The 12536-nt window shown below is 42.2% G+C and overlaps 1 protein-coding gene across 1 annotated transcript in view; it reads right to left on the bottom strand.

Moving 5' to 3' along the window:
* trpn1 (transient receptor potential cation channel, subfamily N, member 1) overlaps positions 1-12536 on the bottom strand; it is a 221800-nt gene that overhangs the window by 96209 nt on the left and 113055 nt on the right. Inside the window, exons 10-12 of the mRNA XM_087986636.1 lie at positions 11267-11467; positions 6876-6977; positions 2790-2888 (exon numbers count right to left, since the gene is read on the bottom strand). Coding sequence (XP_087842762.1) covers positions 2790-2888; positions 6876-6977; positions 11267-11467 — 402 coding nt within the window. The remainder of the gene's footprint in view (positions 1-2789; positions 2889-6875; positions 6978-11266; positions 11468-12536) is intronic.

Genomic DNA, 12536 nt, shown 5'->3' with positions numbered 1-12536 from the left:
GGATTGTATTAAAGTAATTTTTAAAATAGTAACAGATATTAGGTTAATATTTCAGCTGAAGGCTCTTGCAGAGAAAGGGGTAGTGAGAGCAGGAATAAAAACCGCAAAAGGTCAGATGGAATGCGGATAGGGTCTGCTGTATGTTTGGACAAAAATGAAAATCTCCTGGCAAGTTGTTTTGTTATCTTGGTTCTCCCCCTCCAAATGCCTTCTACCTGTGTGACTGAGGGGTGGTAATCCTGTAAAACAATCTTCTATATAAGATGTTACAATTTAAATAAATTCAAGCTGCTGAAGTTTTGACAATCACTTTTGGCTCCAGTACATATTTGAGTTTGTTATGTAATTTCTCTGAACAATTGTTACTGAATGAAAAGTAATCTTAGAAATTAAATTAAATTTTCAAGAATGGCCAAACCTCCAATTTTCTACCTGAGAATTGTCAGCTAGAAATGATTGCAAGAAAGGCCATTTGGACAGCTTTGAGCTTGCTCACTTATACAAACTTGATAATACTTATACAAAGCTTAGACAATCTACCTTATGTATACATAACTTTAAGCTCCTTGATCCCAAAAAATAAATAAGTAAGACTCCATTTACTCGTTCACCTTCAAACCATGATCATTAAGACTATACCAAGCCTTCCAAGGCTCACATTCTCCTTGCATTCCCAAATACATTCTGAGATATTTGATCATCCCTGTTTGAGTGTTTGTGACTTACACAATTTCTGCAGATGTCCCACCAAAACCACACTAGATGATTGGGAGAACCTCTCTGTAAACTATTGCTGAAAATATTCACTCTGCTGTTTTCTGAGGGGAATTCATTGCTGGTTCCGAGGGAGGAATTAAATGAGGCAGCCCTGCTCCCCCTTCCAGCACCATCCCGATTAAAAAGTCACAGGAGCCTGACAGTGGTTGACCCATCGTTATTTAATGTCCAATTGACTGGTTAGAGACCAAAGGTGGGATTTTTGCCCCCTCAGGAAGAGGGAGTCTGAGAACTGTAGCCCAATTAGTAGCAGGTAACTCTCTGGCACTTCTGTACACAGGCCCGAGAATGGGATCTGGAGCAGTATTTGGTGGTATTGCTGGGTGATGCAAATTAGAATGCCCTGTAAAACCCAGGGAGAGGGAAATAGGGAACTGGGATTTGAGGGGCCATTTGGGGAAAGGAGTAATGGAGGTAAAGGCTGGATGATGCATGTGGACGATCCCCGGGTCTCTTTAAGGAGGGCCTTCCCCATCATGGCCCATCACTAACTCACTCAGGGAACCTGCCAGACCTCTCCTACTGCTGGTTAAATCCTAGAGCTGTTGGATGAGCACTTTAAGTCAACTCTAGAGGGCAGTCTACTCCTGACACTGACCACTTCCGGGATTTAACAAGAAACCACTTGGCCTTCAAATCTCCCTTCGTAAAATGAGCATAAAATCCAGTCCGGAGAGTGGAGCCTGGAAGATGTTTTCACTTGGAGGAAACTCTAAACCAAGGAACCATTAGTATAAGGTACACATCGAAAAATTCAACAAGGAATTGAGGAGATGCCTTTTTCCCCAAAGACTATAAGACACAGGAGTAGAAATTAAGCCATTCAGCCCATCAAGTCTGCTCTACCATTTGAACATGGCTAATAAGTTTTTCAACCCCATTCTTCCGCTTTCTCCCCATAACCTTTGATCCCCTTGGCAATCAAGAACTTATCTATCTCTGTTTTAAATATACTCAATGACCTGGTCTCCACAACCTCCTGTGGCAATGAACTCCACAAATTCACCATTCTCTTGATGGAAAAGTTTCTCCTTATCTCCGTTCTAAAGGCTCTTCCCTTTACTCTAAGGCTGTATGCTTGGGTCCTTGTCTCTCCTGCCAATGGAAACATCTTCCCAACATCCACTTTGTCCAGGCCGTTCAGCATTCTGTAAGTTTCATTCAGATCCCCCCCTCATCCTTCTAAAGACTGATGTACAACTATGTGGAATAATTGAGATGAGAGGTTTAGATGCATTTATGGGTTAATGAGATGAGCATGAGGGGGTAAAGAGTAGAACGATCTGATGGTAGACTGACATGACACAAGTTGGAAAGATACCTTGTACCACATTAATATAGACATAGGTCTGTCTCAATGTCACAGGGCGGCATGGTGGCTCAGTGGTTAGCACTGCTGGCTCTCAGTGCCATGGACCTGGGTTCGATTCTAGCCTCAGGCAACTGTCTATGTGGAGTTTGCACATTCTCGCCGTGTTTGATTGGGTTTCCTCCAGGTGCTCCAGTTTCCTCCCACAATCCAGGTTAAGTGAATTGGCCATGCTAAATTGCCCATTGTGTTCAGGGATGTGTAGGTTAGGTGCATTAGTCAGGGGTAAATGTAGAGTAATGGGGAATGGGATTCAATGGATACTCTTTGGAGGATCGGTGTTTCCACACTATGATCTTCTATGTTCTATGTCACAGAAATCTACACAATTCTAATTCATGCTGTAAAGAGACTGGTTGAGCAGTCTGGAAGTACTTTCAGTTAGCTCAAAGGACTATAGTATGATTCAGAGTATCATAATGGCACAGGATCAATCCTCACGATGTGGTACTTCATAGAGGTCCACCTCTTCACCTTGCTCTGCACTTGTGGATTGATGACCAACAAGCTGCATATGACCAGTTGTCCCGTATGGGGAGAGGCATCCCTGGTCCTTTCTGAAGTTTGACTAAATTCCCACAGATTTCATGGCACGTCAATTTCATTACTTTATCTGTTTGCTGTAGGAGTGGCTCCTCTTTACCTTTGATTGCCAGGTTAAATCACCACCCTCCTCAATCAAGGCCTGGATCATTTTCAAATTGCCATGACGAGCTGCAACATGCATAGCCGTTTCACCGTTCTGTCCACACCAAAACAAAGAAAAACGATGAATAACAAACATGTCCAACCATATAACTCCACAGAGGAGCATCTGTAGCAGACAGCCTAGTAAGAGTCAGGATTGAAAAATCAATCCTAACCAATCTTGCGGTAGTCTCTGGATTTCCCAGAATTTGCTAACGTAACCTCTGCGCAAGGACAACATTGCAACAATTATTCTAAAGAAATTCATGTATAAATGATTTACACTGGAACACCATCAGGTGGTAATTTCCTCAAAGTTTTGTCTAAAGTGTGATGGATACATCTGAAATCATCTCCAGTCTATTGAAATGCAAAAGACCATATCTAATAGCTTCCTGCACTACAGTCAATAGTGTGCCAGCGTAAGTAACAGCTCAGTTGCATCCAAAGTTGTGTAAAAGCAATAAAATTGGAGGAGTATCTATACTTTTGGTGAGTTATTTCTTTAGGAAGAGTCTTTTTTTAATCACTATTGGTTTTTAAAACAACATTATCTTCTTCTGGATAAATCATTTCAAAAGTTAAATAGAAACTACAGTGTCATCCTAGAAAACTAAACTAATGTTTCATGATTTCCTCTATTCTGTACCAATTTAGTTAAATGAACATTCAACCACAATGTACACACCTAGGAACCATAGCATTCTCCTGAGAGCTTTTAACTCTGGTCAAAAAAATTCACCTTATCATGTGGTTTTTGCCAAAACATAACAATTATAAAATTAGAAATGCTTATGCATTCTGATTACGTGACTTGCCAAATGAGGGATTGATGCATTGGCTAGTATTGGGTTTGCAAGTATTTATCAAAGTAAATTAGCATAATTTTACTTCAGCAATACAATTTGTAATGATGCTCATATGAAAGAACATAATTCTGTAGTAGCACCTTTGCTCAAGCCTCCTTTTCTTAATAAATTGCATTTTTACTTTCTAAGCAATGGGAGAACAATGTTTAATTTGTTCATAAGTTGAGGTATGTAAAAAGTATGCTTCAACTCGGCGGAGCGGTGGATGTGATTTATATGGACTTCAGTCTTCAGTAAGGTTTCTCATGGTGGACTGGTTAGCAAGGATGGATCTCATGGAATACAGGGACAACTAGCCATTCTGATATAGAACTGGCTCAAAGGTAGAAGACTGAGGGTAATGGTGGGTGGTTGTCTTTCAGACTGGAGGCCTGTGATCAGTGGTGTGCCACAAGGATCGGTGCTGGGTCCACATCTTTTCGTCATTTATATAAATGATTTAGATGTGAACATAGGAGGTATAGTTAGTAGATTTTCAGATGACACCCAAATTAGAGCTGTAGTGAGCAACGAAGAAAGTTACCTCAGAATACAACAGGATCTTGATCAGATAGGCCAATGGGCTGAGGCGTGGCAGATGGAGTTTAATTTAGATAAATATAAGGTGCTGCATTTTTGAAAGGTGAATCAGAGCAGGACCTAGATACTTAATAGTAAGGTCCTGGGGAGTGTTGCTGAACAAAGAGACCTTGGAGAGCAGGTTCATAGCACCTTGAAAGTAGAGTCGTGGGTAGATAGGATAGTGAAGAAGGCGTTCGGTATGCTTTCCTTTATTGGTCAGAGTATTGAGTACAGGAGTTGGGAGGTCATGTTGTGGCTGTATCGGATATTGGTTAGGCCAGTGTTGGAATATTGCGTGCAATTCTGTTCTCCCTCCTATTGGAATGACATTGTGAAACGCAGAAGGGTTCAGAAAAGATTTTCAAGGATGTTGCCAGGATTGGAGAATCTGAGCTATAGGGAGAGACTGAACAGGATGTTTTCCCTACAGCATCAGAGGCTGAGGGGTGACCTTATAGAGGCTCATAAAATCATGAGGGACATAGATAGGGTGAATAGACAAGATATTTTCTTTGCGGTGGGGGAGTCCAGAACTAGATAGCATAGGTTTAAGGTGAAAGAGGAAAAATTTAAAAGGGACCTAAGGGGCCTAAGGGGCAACTTTTTCACTTAGCGGGTGGCGCATGTATGAAATGAGCTGTCAGAGGAAGTGGTGGAGACTGATACAATTACAACATTTAAAACGCAATGGGATGGGTATATGAATAGGAAGAGTTTAGAGGGATATGGGCTAAATGCTGGCAAATGGGACTAGATTAGGTTAGAATATCTGGTCAGCATGGATCAGTTGGAGCGAAGAGTCTGTTTCCATGCGTACATCTCTATGACTCTATGACTAAGTCGCAGTAGATAATGAACTTTTAGTCAATACTTTTAAGAACTGTCTATTAAAATAGCCAGTGCAAATCAAATGACCTTTGATATTTTGAGCTCCAAACACCCCTGAATCTCAGCAAATGCTTAGTTAAATAACCACCATCTGGACATTTGCAGAGATTCCTTTGTTGAAGGAGGAGTTCCAGCCAGCTTGTCTCCCAGTTATATTGTGGACCAAAGGGAACATCAATGTGCGTGAGGCGAATGTGAATGGATCCTATTGACCTTCCATTGTATTATGAAACAAAAACTGAAATTTCTGGCGAAACCCAGAATGGTTTGAGTCTGGTTTGGACAAAGAGCCTGCTTGCTTCCCAGAGATGCTGCCAGACTTGCTGAGCTTCTTCAGCAATTTCTGTTTTTTGTTTCAGATCTCCAGCATCTGAAGTTTTTTTGTTTTATTTCCATGGTATTATCTCCTCATCCAAATTAGGCTGAGTACTCTCAAGCTGTCAGACAACACAGGCTGAAGGAAGACCCATGATACCCTGGGAGATCCTGGCTTGGCCAGTGGGCAGTGAGGTGTATTTTCATTGCACATAGATTATTCTCAAGTACATCGGCTATTGTGGTAATTCCAATCCATTGAAAATCGACTGACCAGTGGAACTGAAAGCCTCAGGGCTGCTTGTGGCACAGAATTTACCCACTTTTAGTAAAATTTAATTGGAGACACTTTTTTTCTCTCTCCCTCTCCTCAGGGACAGAAATCTTTCAAATTAATCAGACTTCAAATCAAGCCCTTCAAAACAGGGAGATAAGGACAGCTTATGTTGCTGAATCAATCCATCCTGATTCAATGAGAACATTTTAATTCCTCACCATGACCCCTACTTCAGCCCTTGCAGTTGGTCACAAATCTGTTACTCTGCTCTGACTGCTCTCTGATTCGGGGTTTATATGTTTCAGCTTTGCTAATTATTTTTCATAGAAATAAAACTTGGGTGCAATCTCGCTTTGGGCAGTGGGGGCGTATTGTCAGGCGCAATTATTAAGTAGGAGGAAACTGGAACTCTTTGCCATCCTGGCAAAGTAGCCAATGGCATTATCCTTCAGGGAAGCATTGGTGTGTGTGTAGCTATATTTCTGTGTATATGTGTATATATCTGTGGTCTATTTGCACATGGATGTCAGCTAAGGACAGGTACATATGATGTCTTTTTGGGCAATCATTGTAATGATATCTGTAACCATGATATGTAAACAAACAATAATTGCTTGGTTGAGGGAGGTGTGTGTGAGAACCTAGACTACAGAAAGGGGCAAATGCTTCAGGAAAGGAGAAAAATGAGAAAATAGGAACTGATTCTGAGTGATTACTTACAAGAAGTAGTCTTGCATTGGATTTTGCCAACACTTATGGCCTAATTCAAGCTAATGCTGGTGTGAGTGCTGGAAAATAAAGCAGTACAAAGACCCTATCTAATAAGTAAATGTCAGAGTTCTTATTCTACTTTACATATCTCTACCTACTTTATAATTGCAAATTGATTCCTTTATTATAATTGGCACAATGGAAAACTCTCTATCCTTGTTTAAGTTTGCAGATATCCCAATATATTTTGTTTCATGTAGAATTATAAAAGAATGATGAAAGCTAAATCTTGGCTGTTCCACTTTAGGATATTAGCAAAACCCCAGAGTGAATTTTGGACTAATTCCCAAAGCTGGTGCTACAGTATGAAATACTTGGTATATCATTAGCGGGCAGTTTTAATTAAAAAACGCATGCTTACCTCTTGATCAGCATTTACATCAGCCCCACTTTTTAGCAATATCTCTGCCACTTTCTCACCATCCTTCACCCGAGCTGCAATGTGCAGTGGAGTCTCCAAAGCCTATAAAGTGGAACAAACAGCAAAAGACAAACAAAAATAAGCTCAAAGGGCCAAAACAGTTCCACTGTGTAAGAGGCATTTTGCTTTCACAATTCTACATACATTAATGCAGAATGCCATTTTTTCAACTTGCTTCATTCCATCACTTCAAATTCACATTCAAGGTTTCAGTGGTGCTAACATGGGAAAGAAACTTGCAATTCTATAGGCGCATGTCATGACCGCAGGTTGTTCCTGAACTTTTTCATAACCAACAGTCGGTGTCATTGCAATGTAGCAAAATCAGGTAACAAACCTGTGCACAGCAAGGTCTCATTTGCTGAGAGATGTTTGACCAGTAACCTGTTTTGGTCTTGCTGATTGAGTTGCCCCCAGTATTTCCTGTTATTTCCAGCACAGAAATAGCCATTCAGCCCAATAGTTCCATGCTGCCTGGTGTTTATTCTTGATTTGGACCAGCATGAGGCAAACTGACAACTATTTGCATATATATGGACCACTTTCTCTATTCAGCACAATTTCATATGACCATGCCCTTCTTAAGTATACATGAAACTTTGTTTTCTTCATTCTTTGAGAAAGGCATAGGTTCAGTGTTGGCATTTCAATTTCAAAACAACACTGACCAACAGTCTATAGCGTGAGTCTGACCTCCATAATACATAAGGTCTTATGTTAAGAGCTCACTCTCTCCAAATTAGTCTTGCTACCTACCTTCTGATATCTTGACTTTTCACCAACTTACTAAACTGCTTATAGCTGCCTGAATTTGAGACTTAGCCGTCTGCTTGCTGTTCATCAATAGGACTCAAGCATAATGTGCATACATATCTAGTATAGGAATTGGGATGTCGTGTTGCAGCTGTCCAGACCATTGGTTAGACCACTTTTAAAATACTGTGCTTGATTCTGGTCTCCCTGCTGGAGGAACGATGTTGTTAAACTTGAAAGGGTGCAGAAACGTTTGACAACAATGTTGCTGAGGTTGGAGTATTTGAGCCATAAGGAGAGGCTGAATAAGCTGGGGCTGTTTTCCCTAGAGTGTCGGAGGTTGAGGGTGAACTTATTGAGGTTTACAAAATCATGAGGAGCATAGATAGGGTGAATGGCCAAGGTCTTTTTTCCCAGTATAGGGCAGTCCAAAACTAGAGGACATAGGTTTAGGGTGAGAGGGGAAAGATATTAAAGGGATGTAAGGGCAACCTTTTCACGCAGAGAGTGGTACGTGTATGGAATGAAACTGCCAGAGAAGTGGTGGAGGCTGGTACAATTGCAACATTTAAGAGGCATCTGGATAGGTATATGAATAGGAAGGGTTTAGAGGTATATGGGCCAAATGCTGGCAAATAGATTAATTTATGACATCTGGTTGGATTGGGCTAGTTGGACTAAAGGGTCTGTTTCTATGCTGTACATCCCGATGACACCATAACTCTGCTGACTGATTTGTAGCCTACCCTGCATCTCCACCCCCTTGCCCACTAAATAAGACAGTTGCCTACAAACGATCATGTTAAATTAGTGATTTTAATCGTGGTCAGAAAGGGAAGCATTGTCCAATTATTTCTGTGTGAAATTATTCTCAGTTCCCAAAGGCACAATAATCTACTGAACCCCATTCACTTGCAACAGGAATCCAGTAAAAACACTTTGATCCATCCTTTGTGCAGTCCATCATAATGACACCAATAAATTGAAATTACAATGCCTTATCCAAATGTTTAAGAAACAATGTAAAACTTAAAATAACTGTCTAACAGGCAACTAAGTTCGAGTTTAATCATTCTGAGCCAAGATATGCTCTTGGCTCAGAATGATTAACTCGAACTTGGTTGCCTGTTAGACAGTTATTTTAGGTTTTACATTGTTTCTGCCTTCCCAAATACATGTACATTCTGTCCCTCAGGATTCCCTCCAACAACTTGCCCACCACCAAGGTCAGGCTCACCAGTCTATAGTTCCCTGGCTTGTCTTTACTGCTCTTCTTAAACAGTGGCATCACGTTTGCCAACCTCCAGTCTTCCGGCACCTCACCTGTGACTATCGATGATACAAATATCTCAGCAAGAGGCCCAGCAATCACTTCTCTAGCTTCCCACAGAGTTCTCGGGTACACCTGATCAGGTCCTGGGGATTTATTCACCTTTAACCATTTCAAGACATCCAGCACTTCCTCCTCTGTAATCTGGACATTTTGCAAGATTTCACCATCTATTTCCCTACAGTCTGTATCTTCTATATCCTTTTCCACAGTAAACACTGATGCAAAATATTCATTTAGTATCTCCCCCATTTTCTGTGGCTCCACACAAAGGCCGCCTTGCTGATCTTTGAGGGGCCCTATTCTCTCCCTAGTTACCCTTTTGTCCTTAATATATTTGTAAAAAACCTTTTGGATTCTCCTTATCTCATGTCCCCGTTTTGCCCTCCTGATTTCCCTCTTAAGTATACTCCTACTTTCTTTATACTTCTTGAAGGATTCACTCGATCTATCCTGTCTATACCTGACATGTTCCAGCACTTGGCCCATATCCCTCTAAATCCTTCCAATTTCATGTCCCCACCCTGATACCTTTTAAATGTTGTAATTGTACCAACCTCCACCACTTCCTCTGGCAGCTCATTCCATACACGCACCACTCACTGTGTGAAAATGTTGCTGCTTAGGTCCCTTTTAATTCCTTCCTCTCTCACCGTAAATCTATGCCCTCTAGTTCTGGACTCCCCCACCTCTAGGGAAAAGACATTGTCTATTTACTCTATCCATGGCCCTCATGATTTTATAAACCTCTATTAGGTCACTCCTCTGCCTCCGATGCTCCAGTGAAATCAGCCCCAGTCTATTCAGCCTCTCTCTGCAGCTCAAATCCTCCAACCCGCAGCAACCCCCTGGTAAATAATTTCTGACGGAGAAGTCAACGTTTTGGTAGAAGAAGAAGGGTTAATACTCAAAATGCTCATTTCTCCATCTTCTGGTGCTGCCTGGCTTGCTGTGTTCTCCCAGCCTCCCTGCTTGCCGACTTTGGAATCCAAAGTCCAAGGGGGATGCAGTCCAGCACAAAACAAATAAAAAAGAAAGCCCACTGACTCTACCACCGCACCCACTGTCAGAGCGGGCAGGAGGTTCAGTCCTGGGGGTGACCCACAGCAGCATCACCAGCAGAATCAGATTGTCGAGAACACTGGCGTCCCCGCTGGTGCTTCCGCAAGTTGCGGGACACCATGAACCTCGCCCGCACTCAGGGCAGGCGAATGGCCTCTCCCCAGTGTGGACTCGCTGGTGTCCCAGCAGGGCAGAGGACTGGGTAAAGCCCTTCCTGCACTCGGGGCAGCTGATGGGCCTCTCACCCGTGTGAATCCGACAGTGGGCCAGCAGGTCGGAGGAATTGCTGAAGGCCTTCTTGCACTCAGGGCAGCTGAGGGGTGACCTTATAGAGGTTTACAAAATTATGAGGGGCATGGATAGGATAAATAGGCAAAGTCTTTTCCCTGGGGTCGACGAGTCCAGAACTAGAGGGCGTAGGTTTAGGGTGAAAGGGGAAAGATATAAAAGAGACCTTTTTTTCACACAGAAGGTGGTACGTTTATGGAATGAGCTGCCAGAGGATGTGGTGGAGGCTGGTACAATTGCAACATTTAAGAGGCATTTGGATGTGTATATGAATAGGAAAGGTTTGGTGGGATGTAGGCCGGGTGCTGGCAGGTGGGACTAGTTTGGGTTGGGATATCTGGTCGGCATGGACAGGTTGGACTGAAGGGTCTGTTTCCATGCTGTACATTTTTATGACTCTGTGTGCTACTTAAAACACTTATTCTTTTTTAGTTTCTCATGGAATGTGAGTGTCACCGGCTGGACAAGCATTTATTGCCTGTAAGTAAGACAAAGAATTTCAGATGCTGAAAGTCTGAAATGGAAATAGAAATTGCTGGAGAAACTCAGCAGGTCTGGTTGCATCTGTGGAGAGAGTAACAGAGTTAACATTTTGGATCCAGTTACCCTTGTTCAAAACACTCATTGGCCATGCTTAATTGCCCTTTATTGGGTGGTGGTGAGCTGCCTTCTTAAACCATTGCAGACCATGTAGGATAGACCCAAAATGCTTTTAGTGAATGAATTCAAAGACTTTGATTATTGTAGAAGTTCTACGGTAATGAAAGAAGGTTTAGCAATTTCTCAGGGTAACTCTAGATGGGTAATACAGTTAGCCAACAGTACTGACATTGTGGAAAGAAAGTGAGAAAACATGCATTGTTCTTCAGTCCCTAGTGCATCATAGGCCAGATCTTACCTTGCCCCCTTTAAGCTGCACCTGGGCCCCAAAGCCTAGCAGAGTCTGTACCACCATGGGCTTGCAGTGCTGCACTGCAATGTGTAGGGCTGTGTAGCACTCCTTTGTTTTAGCATCAACGTGTGCTCCCTTCTGGAGTAAAGCTTTCACAACAGCTGTATGGCCTTTCCTTGCTGCAGCGTGCAGACAGACTGCTCCTGACTGGAGAAAGAGGAAAGAGAACCATCTGAGAAAATAATAACAGAACAAACAACTCAGAGTTTTGTTACCAGGCCTGAAAAATATCCTTAGGAAATTCTGTTTCTGCATTCACACAATTGATTGTCTATTACTGAAGAATTAAAAGTGCCAATCTATTTTTGTGTTGGACCTTTTATTAATTACAAATAATTTTTGTATATATTACCTAACATCAAATTATAGAATGTGCATTGAACACTCAAGCTGTTTTGCAAATTTGGAGCATATTTCTTCACTGCTGCAATTTTCCAGGTTTCGTGACAGTTGTCAGTCGGTCAATGTGAGATAATTTCCCCTCACAAAAGAGCAGGCAAGGTAGCCCTTCACCACAGGGAGCAGAATTTTCCAATCCTCTGAACAATATGAGCCCTGGCGAAGTTAGGGAAATTGCATGGCCAGCCATGCAGCATTGAGATTGAGATCAAAATACCCCATTGTATAACGCAGTGTTAAACGATGAGATGGGACTTTTACTGATGAACTGCGAAAGGCCTATTTTTATGCATTGATACTGCATTAATCTTAATCTTGCCTCATTAATGTGTAGTTTTCCATTCTCCTACCTGCTGGATAGAAGCTAGATGGTTACCTGGTGACTCCAGCTCACTGCTTGTTCTCCCATCTTGGACACCAGGTGCCAATATCTCAGGGCACACTCCAAGGGCAGTGACTGCATGCACACTCTGTCCAGGAAGTCTGACATCAGAGACATACCCGCCTCACCAAAGCATCATGGCACATCTCCGAACCACATACTGATTCTCCAAATCAATGCTGCATTTGGACCACACTGACAGGACTCAACACAATGCTGCCGCCAGGACATTTTGCATTCAGGGACAGGCACCCAGCTCATGGATTTAACCATGGAGCATCTCGGGGTTGCTTGCTCACTCACTCTTTAAGTGCTCACTCACTTTGTGCACATTTTCATGTTCACCAATTCCCTCCGCTGTCTTTCCTTTCTGTGCTTTTCCGCCTCAGCCAAAGGCTGGAAGTACTGCTTTTCTGACTTGCCTTTTAGAACAGG

This window comes from Chiloscyllium plagiosum, unplaced genomic scaffold, assembly GCF_037043375.1.
Source record: "Chiloscyllium plagiosum isolate Xiang-an unplaced genomic scaffold, Cpla_swu_hap1 HiC_scaffold_4, whole genome shotgun sequence".
NCBI classification, from domain to species: domain Eukaryota; kingdom Metazoa; phylum Chordata; class Chondrichthyes; order Orectolobiformes; family Hemiscylliidae; genus Chiloscyllium; species Chiloscyllium plagiosum.
The sequence above is the reverse complement of the archived record's forward strand: the minus strand, read 5'-3'. Positions and strand labels throughout refer to the sequence as shown.